This window comes from Tupaia chinensis, unplaced genomic scaffold (assembly GCF_000334495.1).
Source record: "Tupaia chinensis unplaced genomic scaffold, TupChi_1.0 Scaffold000683_1, whole genome shotgun sequence".
Classification (NCBI taxonomy): Eukaryota; Metazoa; Chordata; class Mammalia; order Scandentia; family Tupaiidae; genus Tupaia; species Tupaia belangeri.
This window is the reverse complement of record NW_006160206.1, coordinates 389342-413751: the sequence shown is the minus strand read 5'-3', so window position 1 is coordinate 413751 and position 24410 is coordinate 389342. Positions and strand designations below refer to the sequence as shown.

General features: G+C 36.6%; 1 protein-coding gene across 6 annotated transcripts in view; it reads right to left on the bottom strand.

Annotated features, from left to right (window-relative positions):
* Positions 1–4379: 4379 nt before the first annotated feature.
* TIAL1 (TIA1 cytotoxic granule associated RNA binding protein like 1) overlaps positions 4380–24410 on the bottom strand; it is a 34216-nt gene continuing 14185 nt past the window's right edge. For 2 of the 6 annotated variants that reach the window (XM_006160394.3, XM_006160396.3), the window contains 10 exons: positions 15461–15610; positions 15168–15222; positions 14930–15017; positions 12962–13037; positions 10980–11088; positions 9893–9988; positions 9697–9781; positions 9324–9447; positions 8847–8986; positions 4380–7224 (listed from right to left, as the gene is read on the bottom strand). In XM_006160394.3, the coding sequence (XP_006160456.1) occupies positions 7098–7224; positions 8847–8986; positions 9324–9447; positions 9697–9781; positions 9893–9988; positions 10980–11088; positions 12962–13037; positions 14930–15017; positions 15168–15222; positions 15461–15610 (1050 nt within the window). In that variant the 3' untranslated portion in view covers positions 4380–7097. Of the gene's footprint in view, positions 7225–8846; positions 8987–9323; positions 9448–9692; positions 9782–9892; positions 9989–10979; positions 11089–12961; positions 13038–13496; positions 13565–14929; positions 15018–15167; positions 15223–15460; positions 15611–24410 lie in introns of those variants that run through there. The other 4 variants (XM_006160395.3, XM_027776570.1, XM_027776572.1 and 1 more) reach the window with 3 other exon arrangements.

Genomic DNA, 24410 nt, shown 5'->3' with positions numbered 1-24410 from the left:
AGAGACCAAAGAGCAAGGCTTCTGGGGCACTGGCAACACTGTTCTGGGTGTCACTGATACAAACGTGCTCACTTAGGGAAAACTCAGGGCTGTACACAGTGATGTGGACTTTTTGGCGTAATATTTTAATTTCTGAAGAACCTATATAGTGGAGGACAGGTGGGAAGATACTGTAGTAGTCTGGACGAAAGATGTTGGTTTGGGCTAGGGTAACAACAGAGAGTAGATGAAGATAAACTCTATACTGTTACATGTTTTTTTGCTTTTGTTTCTTATTTTACATTTTGTCACCAGTTAAGTAAAATAAAATCTTAATATATCTAATGTGAAAATATGTTTGGGTAAACGTAGTAAATTTAAGAAAGGCTATGATATCTATGGGTAAATGCAAGTAATTTCCACATACATCATTTGACAGTATGAATAGATTCAGGGCATACACTTAAGACCCAACCAAACTAAACATAGACCTTATAACATAATACTTCACTTCACATGGAGTATATCAAACAATAAAAGATAACGTCAAACTTCTTTTCCTAAGATTGCTGTCTTTTATAATGTATCATTCTCACTTAAACCATTACGAGACTTCCCTCTACTCTAAGTAGTTTATTGGTAAATATGCTGAAGCACACTGACTTTAGATGTCTGTGCTATATATGTTAACTGCCACATCAAGAATCTCAACTGTGTCACTTCCCATGGCTAGTTCCATTTTTGTCTGTTAAATGCAGATGTCTCCTGTCCAGAAACCCAATGCTGCTAGCTGGCAGCCTCTCTTCCCCTCCAAATTACCCCTTCCCATGTTACCTGGTGCCACAGCCCAGTATTACCCACATTCTCGGAAGAGAGCAGGAGCAGCTGTGGTTCTGACCCAGTACACTCAGCTACATTGCTGTGAGGACATACCAATCATCTTTGAAAGATCCTCAACAGCCTAATTCGGTAGCAGTCAGAGACCATTAACTCCGAAATAACTTTTTTTTTTTGATAATGTATGACCATGTTTTCTTCTCCTAAGTTAAAAGCCAAGAGGAAAAATGGAACCCAGGCCAATGAATTTTATTTGATTACGGAGCTCACCAACAATTGAAGAGCCCCAGAATCTGCATTTTAACAAGCACTGAATTCTAGTTAAGTTTTACTCAAGTAGAATATCAGGTAGTATTCTCATTTCAAGAGACTAAAATACATGTTTACTTTCACTTCCTCAATCACATTCATGCATTCACATTTACTGAACATCCACCACAAGCCAAGAACTATTTAGGTTCTAGAATAGGTGTGATTAACAACACAAGGTCCCTGCCCCTGTGGAGCTTACATTCTAATGGAGGGACGCTGACACAATAAAATATAGCAAAGCATTCAGGCGATGAGGTTATCCTTTTAAATAAATAAAATATATCCTTGGATATATTTTGAGGATTTTTTTTTTTTTGAGAGGTTTTCGCTATAGGGAGCATGCGCTTGCCAGACAGAGACATAGAGACAGGAAGCGAGAAATCACCCCCCAGAGGGGATGGTCACGCCGCAATCCTTTCTCCTCCATTCTCCTCTCGGGATCTTGGGCACGCATGCACATGCGCCCAGCGTGAGTTTTAAGCCACCGGGTCTGGGACACGAACCGCGGTCGACTACGTGGGAGTCCAGCGACATAGCCATTACACTAACTGCTGGTTCCCTATTTTGAGGATTTTAAAGGATGTCCTAATCTCATCATTTTAATGTGCAAAGGCAGCTATTCTAAAACAATAGCACTGCTCAACAATGTCATACACGTGTAGATCCTACATTACTGAATAAAAATATACCTTAAAGGAAACTGAAGAGCAACTACCAGGGCTTTCTTTCAGCAAAAATGTTGGTAATATTTTATTTTCTGTAAATTTGGTGCATCTCCTAGACGTCTGGATTAAATGTGTACCATTCGTTTTTGCCAGAGCCAAGTGTGTTCACCAGAGACAGAATGAGAGGGAGGAAGGACCTCCCAGTGGGGTGTGAGCACAACACAATCCTTTCTCTTCCATTTCTCCACCCTGTCAGGATTTGAAGCATGTACTGTTTATATGCCAGTGTGTTTCTCAAGCTTCTGCTGCTAGTATTCAAACTGTGGTTGGCCATACAACTCCCTTCATCACCAGGCTATGGGGCCAGCATGAGAGGCACATGCCTTAAACCTGTAACATATTTCACACCAACACATAACACAATTACCTATGCACGGTTTACTACCCTGCCCAGGACTGTCTAGACCCAGCTGATACTCCCCTGAATCAAGGGCTCTGCCCTCCTTCATCATCCTAGTCATCATTTCTTTCCTAATCTGTAACCTCACTAACAAAGTATGAGCTATGCTATATGCTAAAATATAACCTAGTTAAAGGAAATTAAAAATGTCTTTGAAGTTTAGTCCTTTTCAAAAAGGAAGCAAATATTACTGAGTCTTCTCAATTTTTCATTTTTTCTTTTTCTATGTTAAGATTTACACACTAGCTTTATTTTTGAGGACAAAAGCAATCATATAAACCAAATATGTAACAATTCAACTTACAGCTCTTAACCAGAAAAATGAACTGGTTGTGAAAATCTAAATTTAGACAGTATCAATTCTCAGGACATGCACAGTTGCATACGGCTACATATTTACGCCTATTGATATCCACATGGTCTTGGACTTTGCTTCGTTATTTCACTCAAACCTGAAAGATAAAGGAATAGGGAAAAAAAAAAAAAAACCACAGCTGGGCAGATGATTATCTCTTGGTTATATACAGCAAAATCTAGTTTACCTTAAGAATGTCAAAATTACAGCATCATTTGATAATCAGGCTTTTTGCAAAACTCTTGTCAGTGCATAAGAAAAAGGCAGAGTCAAAAGATGAGGTCCACAGGCATGCTGAGCCCAGATGCAAGCTTAACACCATGACAGCTCAACCAAAAGAAACTTTTCAGCATACAAGTATCCTGACTTTAACAGCTACTCAAAGGTACTTCAGTTTTATTTATGGTTACAAACTTTCCAAGCTGACTGCAAGACATTACATGTGGACCACTTATCCAGAACATCTCAAGAGAAAAAATGGAAAGTGAATTTTTAAAAATGCAACACATTGGAAAAGTTAATTTAGCGTTTCTTTTGGAACTGAGTTGGAACATTACACAAATCATTTATTGGACACATACCTTTTATCAACTGCTACTCCCACTGATATTCTTGTTCAAATACCAAGTTATGCAGATTAATCTACTTCTTGCAAGTTATGTAGACTAATCTAGTTCTTCAAAACAATAGCCTCATTCTATTTCCTGGAATATAAACTGAATTTGTTTCACATTTAGACAATCCTAAAGCCAAAAGTCGTTCTTGCCCCTAAGAGATACTTGCAAAGCACCTTAGGGACCTTACACTACCTAGTCTACCTGCATTACTTTTCAAATTAACCTAATTTGAGGAGAAAAATGGAAGTGTGGGTTTCATATTAATATGGCATTTAAACATGCCATTAATTGACCACAATTTTGAAAAATATTTTAAAAGTCATAACTATTCACAGGATTTCCTTGTTTAAAAATGGCATAGAGGGACCAGTAGGTGGTGAGGTAGTTAAGTCGTAGGACACTGCCATGTGGCCAACCATGGTTTGAGTCCTGGACCTGGTGGCTTGCTTTCTCATTTTCCCTCTGTCTCTGTCTCTCTGGTCAAATTTTTTAAAAAGAGAATTAAAAAATAAATAATTCTTAGAAAAAAATGGCATAGATGGCAATCTAATTATCGGCAACCTAACTGAACATAATTATTAGGGTATTTTTTTAAAACATAGCAGGATACACATTTAAGCAAAACCCACCTCATTTAAATGACTCAAGAGTGAAGGCTTAATTTCTGCATCTTTCTGATACATACTAAAAATACAAAGCCAATGTTTATAATGCATTAAATATAAACCCAAATGCTGACTTTTAATTAATAAGAAAGACCTAATTTGGGCACAACTACTAGAAAAGTATCTAGAACACTTTTTTTTAAAACTCTTTTTCTGTTTGTTAAGCACAAATTGTTACAGATACTACTAAAGATCAATGTAGACATGGTAGACCAAGTTTCTACTGCAGACTTTATGAGACTTTACTGTATGAATATTCATCAGAGCACACACTTTTGAGGATAAGGATTTCTACTCTTCTGTATCCAGAGTATAAATTCTAATTCAACCAATCCAGTGATTTTTTAAAACTTACATGGAACATGAGTAAGTCCTGAATATATACATACTCCACATACCTGATAACTTAAAAAAACAAAAACAAACAAAAAAATTGGCAACCTGGATGGAGTAATTGTGTAATAACGACAATAAGAAAAAGCCACATCATACGGTCAAGTCTTTATTGAAAGACTTACTTCAACTGTGGTTTACAGCTTTGGCTTAAGTTGGCCAGTCATTTTAGCCTCTCACTGTCGGCAGACATATAAATCAAGTGGGAATGGCATGAGTTGGGCGGGAGGTGGGAAATACTAGTAGGAGAGATTATTAGAGTAAAGAAGATGGCAGTCAGAAAAACATCACTCAAATAAATCTCAAAAGTATGAAATAAGAAACATTTCTTTGCATGCCAAAGTCATCTCTGCTGCTGTTTTTTAATGAACATGGAAAAGTCAACGATTCTATGCTTAAATTGGATCAAGATAGCACTGACTTCACTTTATATTATAAAATAGTCTGAGTTGGAGTTAGTTTGACATTTGTATTTGTATTTTAAAAACCTTTCAATATGATATAATTTCCATTAACTGAACTGATCGTGAAATCTTGTTCTCTTTCAGGTTAAGATAAAGGACACTTCAGTCTCATGTTTACCATGGCAATATAACTACTCTGGATAATTTCATTAAATCACAGCATATATAACGAGAAAACACTGCAGCTATATTTAGCTGTAAGTTACCTCAATAAGCTTAATATAGTGGCAGACCAAAAAAGGCAAACTGGGAACTTAACAGGCTTTTTAATCAATTAAGGGGGAAAAAAAGCTTTCAGTTGTTCAAGTTTCTCATGTATTCATAAAATTTTTAGCTCAGAGACAAAATTAACATAATTTGAATACTCTCCCTAAAATCATAATTTGCAGAAACATTCCCCAAAGGTACTATGGACAAAAGAAATAGGGTATATTTTATAATAGAAAAATGTAGTAGATGATATTGTTAAAATTAAGGTGCCATAAAATTTGGCCCAAAGATGAAGAACCTCAGATCCTGTAAATTTTTATATTGGATACACTTGGCTGTATTTCTAAGTTGGGAAAGGAAATACCAAAATTACTATGATTACCAATTTATAAAACCATCATTTATTTTAGAGCTAACTGTAAGATTTCAAAGGCTTAAAAATCATAGGCTGTGGGTGCCGTTTGCGACTAACACCTATTAGCTGTAAAAGGCTATGTTGTCATTTTGGTGCCCTGGCCAACATTTTGAATACACTGAATATATTGCCAAAACATCTGCACCCCCTAGCTGTCACAACTCAAATATATAGGATTTTATCTACTTTACATTCCTGTTTGATAGAAATTTGAGGCAGATTTTATCCACATAGTCTAAAAAATATCTTGGAAGCAAACTTCAATATCCTGCAGTCTAAAAAATATCTTGGAAGCAAATTTTAAATCTCTTGCATCTTCTCATTTATGAACTCTGCACACATACAACTCAAGCCTCTGTTCAGGTTTCTCATTCCATGCATACTACCCACAGGAAAAAAAAAATAATTAAAAGTCACAACTCTGTGTACTATTTAAACTGAATATTCAAATTATAAATTGGTACAGTGAACTGTCTAAATAAGATGTTTTAGCAATCTTGTTACAAAAATTCTTGGGCAAAATATATCTAATTTTTTAAAAACATCCCAAGAGTTTTAAAAAACACTTGTACTATACAACTTATAGGAACCTTGAACTGGTTTACAAGGTTTTAATCAAGGTATTTACATACCAAGTAATATAAAGCAAAAACAAAACAAAACAAAACAAAAACCCACAACTAATTTCCAGTAACATTTTAGAATGTACTAATGCATCAAAGATTTGTATGAAATTAAAATTAAGGCTTTTTCTGTGTAGTAATTTGTGTAATTTTAATTTTACATAGTAGCCAACCTTGGAAATGTCAGTCTTAAACATTCTTATCAATCCACTGCATTCATGCAGTGGAATGTATGTTACTTCAAATAATTACATTGCTGCTACTTCTATGTTGAAGCATGCTTTTTAAACACTGTAGTTATTCAATATTTACAATGTATATCATTTAAACTTCATGTAAAAGCACAAGTATGACCGTCTGACTTAATACAAACACCATACTTGGAATTTTGCCCCCAAAATGAAGTGTAATATACTACAGTTTTAATAATCAACACTTTCTGAAGTTTTAAAAATATGTCTTAATGTGGACCACCAACATTCACTCAAGTAAATCAGACAATGCTGTTCCTTATTGAGGTTGCAAAATTTCAGTCTGGCTTCGGTTTCTTTAGGCATGGGGAAAGTATTTCCTCCAAAGTGACTCCAAAATCATGCACTTCTTCTGAATATCACAATTTTTTTCTGCTGACTTCGAATGTGGTTCCACCTCAGGGTAAGGGAGGGGAGTATCAGGATTCAGGATGAAATTATATATGATTCCCAGTTTTTCACGGTTCTCCCTTTTTTTTTTTTTGCTCTTAAAAACACAGTGAGTTAAAATACTGAACAGCAAGATAAAAATGGAATTGTATCTAATAATCAAAAGGTATCACCCATTTCTCCTATTATATCAAAATTTGTAGTCAGAATTGTCTTTATTGACTTTATTTTAGTTTTTGTACACAAAGAAAAATCATGTTCATATCCATCATGAACAAAAACTTAAAAAGGCAGAACTAGAAGACATGTGTCCTTCACCAAAGCAAAGCTGTGCTAAAGGTTCCAAACATTTCAATTTTTAAAATAAATATTTTCATTTTCCGATGTCTACTTTCATGTCTTCAGAGTGTCACAGGAAATTGAAGCCTATCATGAATTACAATTTTGTTTAGAGTCCCAGCTCACTGTGTTTGGTAACTTGCCATACCATATCCAGCTTGGTTAGGAGGAGGTATTACAGGGGGAGGAGCTTGTCCTTGGGGAGGCTGAGCACCAAATCCACCCATCCAAGCAGCAGAAGGTGATTGACTTAGAAGGAAAAAAAAAATCTTCAGCAAACACAAGAAGAAAAATATCATCTACACATTCATAAAAAACCAAGCAGAGCCTGATTCACAACAGACAATTAGAAATCAACAAACCTACAACAAATAGATCAAAGAAATAAATGATATATGTGAACACATATCCTAGTATTAGTCTTAAATTTCTAAGTTAGAAAAATCATAACTTAGTACTATAACATCTCTTTTTTTAAAAAAATTATTTTATTAACTTTACTTTATCCATACTTTTATGTATTTTAACTTGACCAGAGAGGGATAGAGTGAATAAGAGAGAGAAAGTGAGAAAGCAAGCCACCAGGTCCGGCCCTCCAACTGTAGTCGGCTATGTGGAGTCCAGTGCCCTTCATCACCATGCCACCTGCAAGCCCCAACAGCGTCTCTTAAAAAGTACCTGAAAACTGTTTCGAAAATATCAAATGGTTCAACATATCACCTACATAAATCCCAGCCCCAGTGGCTTGAAAAACACACCAGGTATGTGTGTATGCACGCCCCTAATCCTGACAAGATGGAGAAATGAAGAAGGAATAATGGTATAACTATGCTCCACTGCTGGGGGGTGTTTTCTCCCTCTCCCTATGTCTCCTGCCAAGCAAAAGTATCCTAAAAAAAGGGGGGGGGGACCAAGAGTCATATAACTATATAATAGTTTTATTGCTATACTCCCATATGGCCAACTATGGTTTGAGTCCTGGACCTGAGGCTTGAAACTCACTCTAGATGTGTGTAAAGAGTGCCCAAAATCTCTAGAGGAGAAGCGATTACAGTGTGGCCACCTTCCCTGGGTGATTTCTCGCTTTCTGTCTCTCTGTCCTTCTTGGCAAGAACACATGCCCTATCACAAAAAAAAAAAAAAAAAAAAAGGAAGAGGACCAGTGAAAATAAGTAAGTCATAAGGGACCAACCCTCTCTATTAAAAAAGAAAAAAGAAAGAAAAGGAAGGGGAAAGAAAAAAACTATTTGGTATCATAAAAATTTCTGGACCAGCTGGTGGCATGGTGGTTGAGGTGGCTGGATTCCACATGACCAACTGTGTGGTTCAAGTCCTGGCAGCTTGAGAAACATACCAGGAATGTGTGCATATGCACCCGAAATTCCCCAAAAAGAAACGGAGAAGAAACTGTCTATCTCTGTGAGGGGTGCTTTCTCATTTTCCCTGTTTCTCTCCTCCAGTGAGTACACATGCTCACAAGCAAATTTTTCTTCAAAAGATAAATTTATGAGATTTCTCACACATGTCAAACAGGCATAAAGTCATCAAATTCCTAAACATATGTGAACAAAGATCTATGTATAAAAAAAGTACACAAAATACTGTATTAGAAATGTAAGTCAAATTCTACCATTTGCTGGCAGCGATTAGCAAAACAATTTAAATATTATCCCAACCTCTATTTTCAACTAGGTAAAGATTAGTAACTTTTTAGAACACAAATTATATTTTATTAGAGTTGTTTCTGTAATGATTATAATGCCAAATAGCTCTATACACCATAATTTATACAAACCCTCCCTAGAAAAAGACTTTTTTCCTTTTGTCAAAACCACATTTGTTTCTTTACTGAAAAGATCCAAACAACTTACTCTACTCCAAATCCTTGCTGATTCCATGGTTGCCCATATACTCCGTAAGGCGGTACTTGCCACCCATTTGCCATGTACTGTCCATACTGTTGTGGGTTTCCATACACTTGGCTCCACTGACCCCACTGACTATAGTCAACCTAGGAAAAAGCAAATTAGTGTTTTAGGGAGTAAGTAAGAAACACCGTATTTGAAGAAAGAGTGGGAGACAAGGAAGAGAAAAACTAAGTAAGCACCCTTATGTGAATAGGACTCTGTTATTTATCATTGTCTAAGTTTATTGGGGTGGTGACACCTGTGAAAAGAAAGTATTAAGATTAGTTAATACCGCAAAATAATCAATTTTGAAATAGCATTAATACAATCAACTGAATGTAGCTATATGCTTTATTTTACTATTTATTTTACAGAGTAAAAAGCTTTTATGTAGATACGTAAGATGGAAACCTTAAAAAGTGCTGTGAAAAATCGAATTACCTGTTGGAAGTTTTTAGTCATATCAGGAGATTCTTTACCCCAATAGCATTTAACCACATGTCCTTCAATCGTAGTACCATTCACCGAAACAATGGCATGGGCCGCACTTTCATGGGTTGAAAATCTAAGATACGAAAACAATGAGGTCTTTTTTTTTTTTTTTTAAAGAACATTACACGTCAAACAATACGAAAACTCTTACTGCATACTTATTTAGTTGCAATTTTTCCTAAAGTACATATGTAGTAGTTTAAAGCTCTGTATTGGAAAGAAGTACTGAAAAACAAATTCTGATACTTTAGGAGTCAAATAACATAACTAAAAGAATGAATCAAACATAATAGCAATAATGATACTAAAGGTAAAACATTACCTAACAAATGAATAGCCCTTCTCCGGAAAAACTCTTATTTCCATAATTTGTCCAAATGGTGAGAATGTCTGTCTCATAAGCTGATCTATAAAACAAAAACATATAAATAAAGTAAGATTTACATAGTATGCCTCACATAATTCACACAAAAAGCAATAAAGCTGCACAGAGGTGATTAGAAAGCCAAATACTATACCTGTTAACCCAGAGGCAATTCCTCCACAATAGACAGTACAATTTTTTGGACTTGACTGGTTTACTACATCTTCAAATCTCAACTGCTTAGTGTTATCTATATTCAGAAACAAACAAAAATGTTGACTGTTACACAGTATTATAAAACTATCTTTTGTTATTTACTTTGTACTATAAAGATATGTCTCAAAGGAAGGAGAAAATACTTTTTTCTTCTAAAGTTTATTTTACAGCCATTCTTTAATTACTGATGGCTGTAAAATAAACTGTTTAAAGACCACTTGCCCTTAGAAACAGTTCTTATCTCATTCCCAGTCAATTAATACTGATTACACGAAGTGTTCACAATCACACACGACTACGTATCTTGTTTATAAAGCTATACTTTATTGTGTATCAATAGTAGTATTCAGAGTAAATAAAAATGATTATGCCAAATTTGTGTTACTATTGAGCACTGTATCTTGTCACTTTCTCATGCCTGTCTAATAATATCCTTTTTGTATGGAGAATTACATTATTCAAGTGTGGTGCCATGTGATATCTATTGAAAAATACATAACCTATGGCACCACAAAGACATCAGCCTTTAAATTCCTTATTTATCAACCAAGTTGCTTAATGACCCAGTCATAGAAACAGAACTTGGTCACTGAGAAGTGTCTGTATTTATTCTTCCATGAGTGAGAGAGACAGCACTCCTAACAGGTTCTCAACACTGCAGTCCACCCCCAATCCTAATCAGTCCCAAATCTTAGGCACAGATGTGCGCAGCATACTCACGGAGGTCTCCAGATATGAACCTAGAACCTTCCCATGTAAGTCAGTGTCACAGAGAATCATACTATTGTGCCATCTGGCCCCCAAAATATACTATAAAATATATTTATAAATTGTAATTTTTTTTTCCTTGATGCCATGATTTGGTTCAGGTGGTTCATGCCTCCAAAAATACTTATATACAAAACAAAATTCAAGATGAAATGAGTCATGCAATGATGACTTAAGTATTCAGAAATTAAGAGTATACTAATATGTAACTTTGTGAAGAACACAGAATTTTAACATATATAGCAGAAACATCTTACTTTCTTGTGTACTTTTAGGTGCAGGGGGTTTACGTGTGGCCCAATTGGTTCTGATTTGGCGACCACCCAACCACTGACCTCCCATGTGCACAATTGCGTTTTCTGCATCCTATAAAGAAAAGAAGAGTAAGAGGGATCACAAAGAAAATAGTGGTAATCTAATATTCTGTAAGATGAAATAAAATGCTGACATAGCTAGAACCAATAAATCTTATCAGTAACTGAATTCACTAAATGTCCTAAACAAAACTGAGCTATTACCAATAAGAAAATAATCAGAACTTGAGTCATTCATAAAAGTGCCTTTTATTTATATATTTAAAAATATGAGGATAGTAATTAAGTGCATTTACAGGAAAATTCATCAAAATTCAAATATGCAAGAAAAGACCATAATCCCAATAATTTAGCCCCCCAAAATTTCATTTTAGTTCGTCCAAAATACATATTTCAAAAAAAAAGGAAAACAGAAATCCTGTAAGGCAAAGACATCTGCAAATATATTAATCTTGTGGTTGATCTGTAATGGCAACTTTCACTCAAAACCATTAAAAAAACCCTCTAATATGGTCTAAATCACCTATCCCTATTCCCCCAAAAGTATATATTTGGGGATATATATTATAATGTAATTATACAATAAATTAGACAAATCATAAATAAAACAAGATTAAAAAATTCACTTCTGAATTATGATTTAGAATGCTTTAAAATAGCTATGGATAAATAAGTTTAGGTGGTCTGTATCAATGTAAATTTGCAGTGAATCTAACCAAAGATAAAATACAACTCTAGTTCTTTATCTTTTTCATCGTTTTTATCATTGCCAGAGGGTACGTGCACCTGACAGAAACACAGAGAGCCAGAGAAACAAGAGAGAAAGCACTTCTGATGGGGTATAACCATGTTGCAGTCCCTTTTCTTCATTCTTCTCCATCCTGAGCAGGCACGCACATGACTATGTGGTTTTTTTCAAGCCACTAGGCCACTAGGGAATTTGTTATAAAACATTCACTTCCTAACACTAGGCTACAGGGCCAGTCCAGGACTTATCTTATGATTTCAATACACTGTAGGTAATTTAAGTTTCCTATTTTTAAAATGTGGGTAATATAAGTTGTTGAAACTGTACTAAATAAGTCAAAGCCACTTTATTATTTAATGTTAAAGTTAATGTAAATTCTTAGCTATTTCAGTACCTCTATTTTATAAAATACAAGCAAAAATTGGCTTAGCTATGGTAGTGCTCAGGTAGTACCACCACTAGGGAGGCTGGAAACCACAGGAGACCCAGGTTTGGCTTCTGGAGCACCTGAACACACAAGGCAAAACTGTGCATACCTGTGATCTTGGTAAGTAGGAAGCTGGGACAGAAGGATGATGACACAGAGATTCTGTCAAAAATGCCTATGTCTGTATCTCTCTCCCTTTCCCTCTGTCCCTCCTCTTCTGTATCTCATAAAATGTGGGAAAAGTTATTAAAGTATGGATAATACTTTAAGAGAGTTAAAACAGATGTTTTCATGATTAAAGAATGAATATAATTTACCTCCCTTCCAAATTCTCGTATTAGCTCATTTGTCCTAGTCTTGGGATTTACTTATAAAATGTCCTTACCAATGCACATATGTAACTTTTTTTAAAGAATTATTTATCATTATTTTTAAATTTTGCTGCAGGGCACTTATGCTTAACAGAAATAGAGACAGAGAGAGAGAGAGAAAGGGGAAAGTGAGAAATAAGCTGCCAGGTCCAGGACTAGAACCATGGTCAACCAAGTGGGAGTCCAGCATCTTAACCACCACACCACCTGCTGACCTCACACAGATATAATTTGAACAATAATGTTCCTTAGAGTGCAATCACTCTATCTTTTCCCAGATATTTATTTCCAAGTTTATAAAAGAATTAAAATTTCAGATACGATGTTAGATAATGACTAAAGTTAGTATTAAAAGTTTTAAACCGAGTACAGAACGTACCAATTTATTATAAAAAGATACAAAACCATAGCCTTTGGATTTTCCAGTTGCCATGTCTTTAACTACCCGGGCATCCCTGTGAAAAGAAGCACAGCTAAATGAGGGAAGTAAGAGTCACCTTCAAAATAAAAACTAAAAGGAACCACACACACTGTATTGTGAGCATTTTTAAAATAAAATTCCAGTTAGCCCTAATTAACTACAGCCATTCCTGAACTCTCCCTAATGCTTCTTTACCTGTTAGAAAAAAGCAGTAGGACAAAAACATGTAATAAACATGCAACCTAATCAAATAGCCTGTGCTTTCTAAATTAAATGCTCAAATTTGAAGATTAATAGGAACAACAGTTTCCTTTCTAATATTCTATTTGCTATTGTCCTCTAAGGTTTACCGATTCTATAAATTACTGTAACAATGCTAACTACTTTACCATGCAATCTCTAAATAGTTAAATGTCTTCTGCCTAGTGATACAAAATATATGAAATATTAAAAAATTGAAAAAGAGGAAAAAATAGGAATTAAAAAGGCATACATGGCCTGTTAACAGATTTCTTTATTTTTCTTGGTCAATTCTCTACCATCATTTTGGAGTTTGGGCAGCTGTAAATTTTGAAAAATTGACATTTTCAGAAATTTAAGAAAGGAGAATAAAAAACTAACAACAATGCTAAGCACACCAGTACGAAAACAACAAATTTACACAGAAATTTTAGTGAGTAAGTTAAAATGATTGGAAATATAGAACTCCACTGAATATAGAATGTTAAAATGTAAATACTAAAATATGTATATATAAATAATGTATAATAAGAATAAATAGAAATGAGAAAAAAAATCTACAACTGAGTTCCAGTGTGCACAGTTCCTTGCAGTTAGCCTTCAAGATCCTGTCCATTCTTATGAGCAATTCTGCAAAATAACCAGAATGCTATTACTTTTAATTGTGACTTGGACTTTAGAAAAACTGCAGGTCTCAGGTATAAATAAAGATCGAAAAACAGCAACCTGTATTATTTTATGCTAAATTTTAAAACAGTATTACTTACCACAATTAAATTAAAAAGTAAAGCAAATATCAAAATAGAAAATTAAGAATTAAATATTTTTCAAATAAATTAAATCTACAGAACAACAAATTTACAGACAAAAAAATTGTTGTTCTTAGTTACTTATTCCTGTAAATTAGTACTAAAACATTCATATCTACAGGTAATACAAAAACTGATTTTAATCAGAAAGATAAATTATAACAAACATTCTATACAACTTGTAACCACTTAAAAATTTCCAATATATTTTATCAAGTAACAAAGTTAAACGTGAGAATAAAGTTTGTTAAAAATGAAATACATTTGCCGCCAAACAGAATCAAATATCACTAACAAAAGTCTAATTCATCCCACATTTATGACTTAAACATTAAAACATTTAAATACTAGAAATAGTACCACTTTAAACTCATAGCTAAAATGTCAAAACACATTTATCATTATAATTAAACACAAATATTCCCGATTTAACCACAACATATTCAAAGATTTACCTACTTTTTCGCATTTATAAACTCCTCTTACCAAAGTTTAACACAGTATAAATCACATTTATTTTGATTTACCCATTATCTTTAACCACCAAAAATTGAAAACATTCGACAAGAAGTTTGACTTTGTAAATTTTACCACCCAAACATCTGCTTCAAAGATAACAAACAAAATCAATTTTTCAACATATTATATATACATAAGATTAGATGAAAACAAGACCCCAAAACATTGAGATGACATTAACATTTTCAACAACATCTACTACTCAAAAACAAAGCAAAGCAAAAGCAAAAAAATTAAAATAAAATAGAATAAAACAAAAATCACACTAACTTGAGAAATAAAATCTTAATTCCAATACAGGTTAATTGTATACACTTTGCCTATTGCTATTTAGTATAGTACTAATTATGATACTTACGATATTTTACCAAAGGGGGCAAATGCTGATTTGATATCTTCTGTTGTAATTTCTGGACTCAAATCCCCAACAAACACATGGAAGTGATCTGAAATCAAAGCATTTAGTAATACTTAAGAAGTCAGCTACTAAACCATTTTCAGGTAACATAATGGAAGAAAAAACCCTGCTTAAGCTGGTAATGCTGCCAGGATAATTTCAGAACTCTTCCACAGTAAAATGCAGCAGAAGTACTTACTGGAAGTATCTTTTTTCTGGCTACTTGGTGTTGTTGCCCAGTTTACTTTGACCTCCTAAAAACAAAGATTATATTTAACACAATTATTAGGCATGTCACTGTCAATTATAACACTTACCACTTATTAAATAATTTATTAAGCAGGATTACTTTTGTAAAAGCATTAGGCTGAATAAAGCAAAACCATCACTCAGCAGCTGAACATCTGTTTAAAAACTTGCTAAGAAAAAATACAAACTAATTTGACATGCAAATATATGTACTCATAAGGTACCATCATTCTATTATCTTACCTTTCCCAAAATTTTTCTCCCATTCATAGCAGCTAATGCAGCAGCTGCATCTCTGTGTTCATAAAATTCCACAAAGCAATATGGGTCATTGCTTGTATGCTGCAAAACAGAAAATCCAACAGAAGAGTTGACCCTTCTGCTATCGGGTTGCTGAGAAGAAAATCCAGGAAAAAACATTACTGATAGCTAGGAATGTACAAGGTGAGATTGCATAAGAAAGCCTAACAATCTAAAAATAAGATTTATAGCCAAACCTGACTTTGAACTCAGAAAACTGTTGTACTCAAACAGAAATATAAAAGCAATACAGAATCATGATCATCAGTATTAAATAAAAGTACAGAATTCTGGTGAAGTATGCTCAATATAAAAGAGAAGTTTATATTAGACCAAACAAAACCTCAAACTCAGATTTGATGGGACAACTTCCTAAAGCTGCTCTTCTCTTCTAACATTATTTTTTAAAGGGTATATTTTATTAGGTTCTTGGAAAGTCAAGATGCATTTTTCTATGCAAAAATACTTCATGACTTTCCTGATGACCCAATATTTACATATTATAAATTATTTCCAAGGACTATAAAAAATACAGACATGAACCAGGTTTATAAACTTTTCTCCTGATCAAAGCTAGGATCAGTACTACAAATGATGGTACTTTGTACTGCTACAAAGACTATATATGAGGGAGTCCTCAAAAAGTGTATAGGAAATATGTATTTTTAAAAACTATGCACAGATTTCACATTTTTTATACAAAAATATATGTCATACTTTAATCCCATTTCCTTAAGCTTTCTGAAGTCCCCTCATATTTTCTGGATAAGGAAGGAATGAGAATAAAAATAGGAAAATTGAAGATGTGTAACCAGCTACTGAAATGAATTTCCTGCCTTCCAAAATAGTCTAATTTACTGGCGATCCTATATACCTTAAAATTTGGTCTTCCAAAGACCAGAGAAATAAACTAGTGATCCAGGAAAGAATTTCTGAAAATGTGTCTGAATATTTCAGAACAAAGCTACAATTTCACAAAAATACCAATGAAGAAAATCTTTACTAAAAGCCACTCATCAATACTCAATGTAAAATGCCCTAAAAGAATATTTAAAAAGTGGAATTCTAATTGGACTTACAAGGGATAAAAATGCCAGATAAAATTAAGATCTTTCAACAACCACTGTTTTTCATTCCAGGAAAGTTTTAGAAGAAAAATGCAAAACAAGACGTCTAAACAATAGTTGTAAAGCGACCAGAAGGCATTTCCTTGAGGAAAAAAAAAGTGAGATCATTAATACTGACAAGAACCATGGAGTCTCATACAAAATCCTACAGTTGTAGCCAGATGAACGTTGTTCTTAAGAGGAAGAGAAAGGAAATGGAGGGAAAGACTAAATAAGGATTTTAAAATAAACGAGAAGGCCCTGTAGTGTTATGGTTAAGGGAGCTGGATTCCATATGACTGACCAGGCTTTGGAGGCTGGAAGAACATGCCAGGCACATGTGCACACATGCCCCCAAAATCTGATAGGATGAAAAGATGTTGGAAAAAGGAATGTGGCAATACCATACCCCATTAGTGGGTCCGTCCCTCTGTCCGTCCGTCCTTCCTTCTCTCTCCCTCTCTCTCTCTCTCTAAACTATCAGAAGGTGCAGGCATTTGTCAGAGACAGGGACAGAGGGAGAAAGCATTCCACCAAAAGGGTATGATCCCTCTGTAATATCTTCTCCATTTCTCCCTGTTGAGATTTTTGGGTGCATATGCATCCAGTGTGATTTTCAAGTCACCAGGACCAAGATTCAAACTGCAGTTGAACATGCAGGATTAATCACTAGGCTACAGGGGTGGCCCCTGGAAATGAGACACTTTGTCTCTCTCCCTCTTTATGGCAAACCTACATGCTCCCTGGCAATTAAAAAAAAAAAAAAAAAAAAAAAAAGCAGTAGCTAAAATTGTGCTGGTTGACTTTCCTTTCACTCCTTCCTTTTATACTCTGATGGTCTCTAAGGGAAATAATGATAATTATAGCAAAACAGGGTCGACTCTAAAGTACACTGGTTAAGTGCTGTACAATGAAGGCTGACAGGAGTTCAAATCCTGGCCCTGGCTACGACATACCAGGTGCATGAGTGCACATGCTCAGGATCCTAATGAAATGAAGGAAAAAGGATTGTGGCGTGACTAAGCCCCACTGGCTGATGCACATGCATGCACTCACTCACTCGCTTTCTCTGGCATGCACACATACTCTCTGGCATAAAAAAGCAAAAAAGGGACCAGCAGAGATCATGTAATGGTTATAACACTGGACTCCCACATGGCCTACTGAAGTTTGAGTCCTAAACCCAGAGGCTTAAAACATGCCAGGCATGTATGCATGTGTGCCCAAAATCCCAAGAGAAGAATGGAGAAGGGATTGTGGCGTGGCCATCTCCCATGGGAGAGGGGGGTGTGATTTCTTGCTTTCTGTCTCTCTGTCTCTGTCTCTCCAGTGAGCACACACACCCTACAGCAAACAAACAAACAAACAAACAGAAAAAACAATATAGAGGTCCGATGGTTGATATACTATAATAACATATACTTTACTAAACTACTCTACTCATGCAGTGATTTCAAATTTATCTAGCCCATAATAGGTCAGATCCCATTCAATGTATGCATGAGTGTGTATGCATACACACATATTTCAATATTCTTATTACACTGTATTTCATCTAATTTGACAACATTGATTTTTTTTTTTTGAGAGTATTTTTGCTATAGGACACGTGCACTAGCCAGAAAGACAGAGAGACATAAAGTGAGAAATCACCTCCCAGGGGGGATGGCCATGCCGCAATCCCTTCTCCTCCATTCTCTTAGGATCCTGGGAACACACGCATACGCGCCCAGTGTGAGTTTAAGCCGCCAGGTCCAGGACTCGAACCATGGTCGACTACGTGGGAGTCCAGCGACATAGCCATTATGCTAACTGCTGGTCCTGATACCATTGATTTTTAAGTCACATCCCAACTCTCAGGACATTATAAAATTTTCAAAAGAATTATTTGTTGGGGCCGGCAGGTGGCATGTGGTTAAAGGCACTGGATTCTCACATGGCTGACTATGGTTCAAGTCCCGGACCTGGTAACTTGCTTTCTTACCTCTGTCTCTCTCTGTGATCAAACTGGAAAATAACAACAAATAAATAAAGTTAAAAAAAATAATTCTTTAAAAGGAGTCTAGCCTCCACAGAATAGATAATTCCATTTGTAAGAAATGTCCAGAATAGGCAAATCCAGAAGACAGAAAGTAGGCTGGTGGGTGGGGCTGCAGGTGGTGCGGTGGTTGAGGCACTAGACTCCCACATGGCCAACTGTAGTTCAAGTTCTGGACCTGGCAGCTCACTTTCTCACTTTCTCTCTCTCTGTTTCTCTCTGATCAAATTTTTAAAAATAATAATGATAAACAAAATTAAATAATTCTTTTTTAAAAAAGTACACGGGTGGTTCCCAAGGGCTGGGAGTAGGGAGGAAATGGAGAGTGATTACTAATGGGTTTCTTTTTCGGGGTCATGAAGAAGTTCTAAAGTGATTACAGTGATGGTTGCATAACTCTAAACCATCATACTAAAGCCAACATACTCAAGGTCTTTGAATTGTTTACCATTTTGTGGGGTTCTGGTGTGTGCATGTGTGTTTGCACGGGGTCTCACTGTGATGTGATCCTCCTGCCTCATCGTCCCACAGAGCCAGGACCACAGACGCCCACCACCCCACCCAACTTGTCAGGGTGGGCCTGAATTGAACTAGTCCTCCCCGTGACCTCAGCCCCCCAAGCAGCAGCAGTCGACGTGTGCTACTGTGGCTGAGCCTAAACTGTACACTTTGAATGAGTGACTCGTATGGTATGTGCATTTTCTCTCAATAAAGTGGTATAAAATATGTGCCACGCCAGCTCAGGTTTATAAGCTGCCACCAAGTCCCCTGCTCCAGCCACAAATCAATCGCAAATAAGCAACCTAATACAAATAACCTACATCCCTGGCTCATACGAGATGGTATTATTTTAATTTGGGACCTAGTAAGATTACAGTAACCCTGTAAATAAATGACTTACAAGGACAAGTAGAGAAGCAAGGAAAAAATAAACTCAGAGCTTTGTTTGTTTGGTTTTTAGTTTTTGCTATAGATGCATGCGATTGCCAAGAGAGGGAAAAAAGTGAGAAATCACCCTCCCCCTCCAGGGGGGAGAGCCACGCCACAGTTTTTTCTCCTATAGTCTCCTCTCAGGATTTTGGGCACACACATACATATGCCCAGCGTGATTTTCACGTCATCATGTCCAACACTCAAGCTACACAGTCAGCTATGTGGGATCCAGCACCTTAACATTACTCCATGCCACCTCCTGCCCCAAACTCCCAGTTTTCATATTGTTTGATTATATTTCAGTGTCACTATAATCTTTTTTAAAAATTTATTTATTTAATTTTTGTTTGTAATTATTATTTTTTAATTTGCTACAGGACACGTGCACTCACCAGAGAGAGAGGGAAAGTGAGAAAGCAAGCTGCCAGGTCTGGGACTCAAACCATGGTCTCCTATGTGGGAATCCAGCACCTCAAAAAAAAAAAAAAAGCAGTAGCTAAAATTGTGCTGGTTGACTTTCCTTTCACTCCTTCCTTTTATACTCTGATGGTCTCTAAGGGAAATAATGATAATTATAGCAAAACAGGGTCGACTCTAAAGACAACGGGTTAAGTGCTGTACAATGAAGGCTGACAGGAGTTCAAATCCTGGCCCTGGCTACGACATACCAGGTGCATGAGTGCACATGCTCAGGATCCTAATGAAATGAAGGAAAAAGGATTGTGGCGTGACTAAGCCCCACTGGCTGATGCACATGCATGCACTCACTCACTCGCTTTCTCTGGCATGCACACATACTCTCTGGCATAAAAAAGCAAAAAAGGGACCAGCAGAGATCATGTAATGGTTATAACACTGGACTCCCACATGGCCTACTGAAGTTTGAGTCCTAAACCCAGAGGCTTAAAACATGCCAGGCATGTATGCATGTGTGCCCAAAATCCCAAGAGAAGAATGGAGAAGGGATTGTGGCGTGGCCATCTCCCATGGGAGGTGATTTCTCCCTTTCTGTCTCTCTGTCTCTGTCTCTCCAGTGAGCACACACACCCTACAGCAAACAAACAAACAAACAAACAGAAAAAACAATATAGAGGTCCGATGGTAGATGTACTATAATTACATAGGCTTTAAAAAACTACTCTACTCATGCAGTGATTTCAAATTTATCTAGCCCATAATAGGTCAGATCCCATTCAATGTATGCATGAGTGTGTATGCATACACACATATTTCAATATTCTTATTACACTGTATTTCATCTAATTTGACAACATTGATTTTTTTTTTTTGAGAGTATTTTTGCTATAGGACACGTGCACTAGCCAGAAAGACAGAGAGACATAAAGTGAGAAATCACCTCCCAGGGGGGATGGCCATGCCGCAATCCCTTCTCCTCCATTCTCTTAGGATCCTGGGAACACACGCATACGCGCCCAGTGTGAGTTTAAGCCGCCAGGTCCAGGACTCGAACCATGGTCGACTACGTGGGAGTCCAGCGACATAGCCATTATGCTAACTGCTGGTCCTGATACCATTGATTTTTAAGTCACATCCCAACTCTCAGGACATTATAAAATTTTCAAAAGAATTATTTGTTGGGGCCGGCAGGTGGCATGTGGTTAAAGGCACTGGATTCTCACATGGCTGACTATGGTTCAAGTCCCGGACCTGGTAACTTGCTTTCTTACCTCTGTCTCTCTCTGTGATCAAACTGGAAAATAACAACAAAAAAAAAAAGTTAAAAAAAAAAAAAAAAAAGAACGGGACCATCTGATGGCGTAATGGCTAGGTCACTGGACTCTCACATAGTTGACACAGTTTGAGTCCTGGACCCAGTGGCTTAAACTCACGCTGGGAGCATGTGTGTACATGCCCAAGATCCCAAAAAGAGAATGGAGGAGAAGGGACTACAGCGTGGCCATCCACCTGGGGGGTGATTTGTTTTCTGTCTCTCTGTCTCTCTCTGTCTTTCTGGCAAGTGCACGTGCCCTATAGCAAAAAACCTCTCAAAAAAAGAAAAAAAAAGAATTTATCTGTTTAGTTTTATTTATTATTTTTTAAATTTGACTAGAGGGGGAGGGAAAGTGAGAAATAAAAGCCTTCAGGAGTAGAACTCAAGCCATGTGGGAGTCCTTAACTACCATGCCACCTACCACCCCTGTTAACAAATTTTTCAAAGTTTGCCTTTACAATTAATAATATACACGCTATATTTCACAGGGAAAGCTAGTCTATAAATATCGTAAATATAGAAAAAAGGATTATTCATATACTCAAATGAAATTTACAAAAGGAAAATAAATGCCTAGATGTTAGCCATCCTTCTTTCTTATATGAGTGAGAAAAGGAGAGACAGACAGATCAGACAGATAATACTCACAAACAAGAGTCCTGCTGCTACAGCCTCCCAGCTCCCAGTCTTAGCCAGCTCTAGATATCAGGCAAGGCAGGTCTCAAGATGAGATCCCAGAACCTTTCCATGAGGGTTAGACTAGCTGAATACTGTGTAACCACTGTGCCACTGTCCAGCCCCTGCATGTTGTATATCCTATACTAGAGTTCAAGCCCTTTGGAAACAGAGCTCAAGCTGTTTGGAAGCTTCCCATTTTCACTACAACCAAGTGACATTCTAAAAATCAATTATGTCCTTACCTTACTGTTACTACCAATTTTTTTGGATGACATAAACATCAAGATAGAGAAGTGTGAAAATTTCTGTCCACTTATGAGTTCAAATCTAAGAGTTCCTTCCACCCCCAATACACACACACACACACACACACACACACACACACTTTTTAATCAAAGATAAATTTTTATCAAAGTTTCAAAAAAATTCTTCAGTGATTGCTTTTTCATATCCCATGCTCTCCTAAATCCAATACTGTCAGCTTCCAATCCAATCATGCCACTGAAACTGCACGTTCAGTTCACCATTAATCTGCCACCTGTGATCTCTCTTCTGTCCTTTTCTTGACTTACCTCAATCCCTCCACTCTCCTTTACCATCAGTCTCTCCAGGAGATCTTGTCTAGCCTCAAATATCACTGCAAGCTTCAGTGCTGGTCTCTCCAGAGTTCCAAACTGGTTTATACAACTGTCTGCATATGTCACTTAGATGTCTAATTTTAACATTGCCAAAACAGAATTCCTGACTTCTTTATTTTTTTTTAAAGAGTTATCTTATTTAATTTTATTTATTTATCCATTCATTAAAATTTTGACCAGAGACAAGAAAGGCAAGAAAGAGAGAGAGGGAGGGAAAGTGAGAAAGCAAGTCACCACATCCAGGACTCAAACCACAATTGGCCATGTGGGAGTCCAGCGCCCTTAACTACCACGCCACCTGCTGACCCCCAGAATTCCTGATTTCTAACACTCTCCCATCTGCTCTGTGTCACTTCAATCACTCACAGCAATACCACCCACACAACTGCACTAACAAGAAGCCTAGGGTCTTTCCTGATTTCTTCCTTTTCTTTACATCCTACAGTCAACCCAGTCCAATTGACTTACCTCCAAAATACATCCCAAATTTATCTACTACTATTTCCTCTGAAAAACAACCTTCCTCCATATGTTAACTAGAATACTAAAGTAAACCCAACTAGTTTCACTCCTTCAGCTCTTGCCCCCTTGAGTCCATTTTCCACACAAGTTATTCTCTACAAAGTAACTTAAAATGAAAATCACAGGATCAACAGATGGTGTAGTAGTTACGTTCCCGGACCCTCACATGACCAACCATGGTTCAAGTCCTGGATCCAGTGGCTTAAAACTCACATTGGGTACATGTGCGTGCATGCCCAAAATCTCGAGAGGAGAGTGGAGAAGGAACTGCAGTGTAGTCATTCCCCCAGAGGGTGATTTCTTACTTTCTGCCTCTCTGTCTCTCCAGCGAGTGTATGTACCCTATAGCATAAATCTCTCTAAAAAATAAAAAAGAAAAAGAAAAGCAGCCTCTCCAATGGCCTATCACTGTAGCCACAGTTAAACCGAAACTCTTGCCTTGACCCATACTGTCCTATGTGACTCTGAATTCTGACCACCTTGTTAAGATCCCTTTCCCACCATCACTCACTAGGCTCCAGCCATTCTGGTTGTTGGCTCCACAAAGAAACTCATTACCAACTTGAGACCTTTGTACTCGCTATTTGCTCTATCTCCAGTTCTTTCCTTTAATCGTCAGAGCATGTGTGTATATTCGTCAGAATACAGTAGGGAGAAAACATCTCCAGCGGGGCACGGTCATACCTCAATCCTTTTTCATTTCTCCATTCTGTCAGGATTCTAGGCACACACGTACACGCGCCTGGTATGTTTTTTGCAAGCTGCTCAGGACTGAGAGTTAATCACAGTCTCAACCATGGGGTATGCACCTTCTGCAGCTCTTTAACACTCCGATAAGGAGACAGCCCCTGCCTCCAGTTCTTAATATAGGTAGTAGGGTCATCTCATTACTCCTATCTCAGCTCAGAGATGAGCCTTCCTCACCACCTCACTTATATAGCACCAACACTCCAAATCGTCATCACAGAATTCTGTTTTGTTCTCCTCAAGGTTCTTATCCTTATTTGCTTACGGATCTCCTTTGTCTGGTTCTCCGTTATATTCCAATGCCTTGGATTTACTGTGCACCTAGTGCAAAGTAAATTTTTGAGTAATGAAAGAATACATTCAATACTTTTTGTATAGGAAATTCAGTCTGCCTTGGGTTGTAATTTTATAGCAATCATCTATAATAAGATGAAAATGTCAAAAAAATTACCACTTGGGAATTATAGAAAAAAAACACTAAAATTTTGAAAGAAGACAA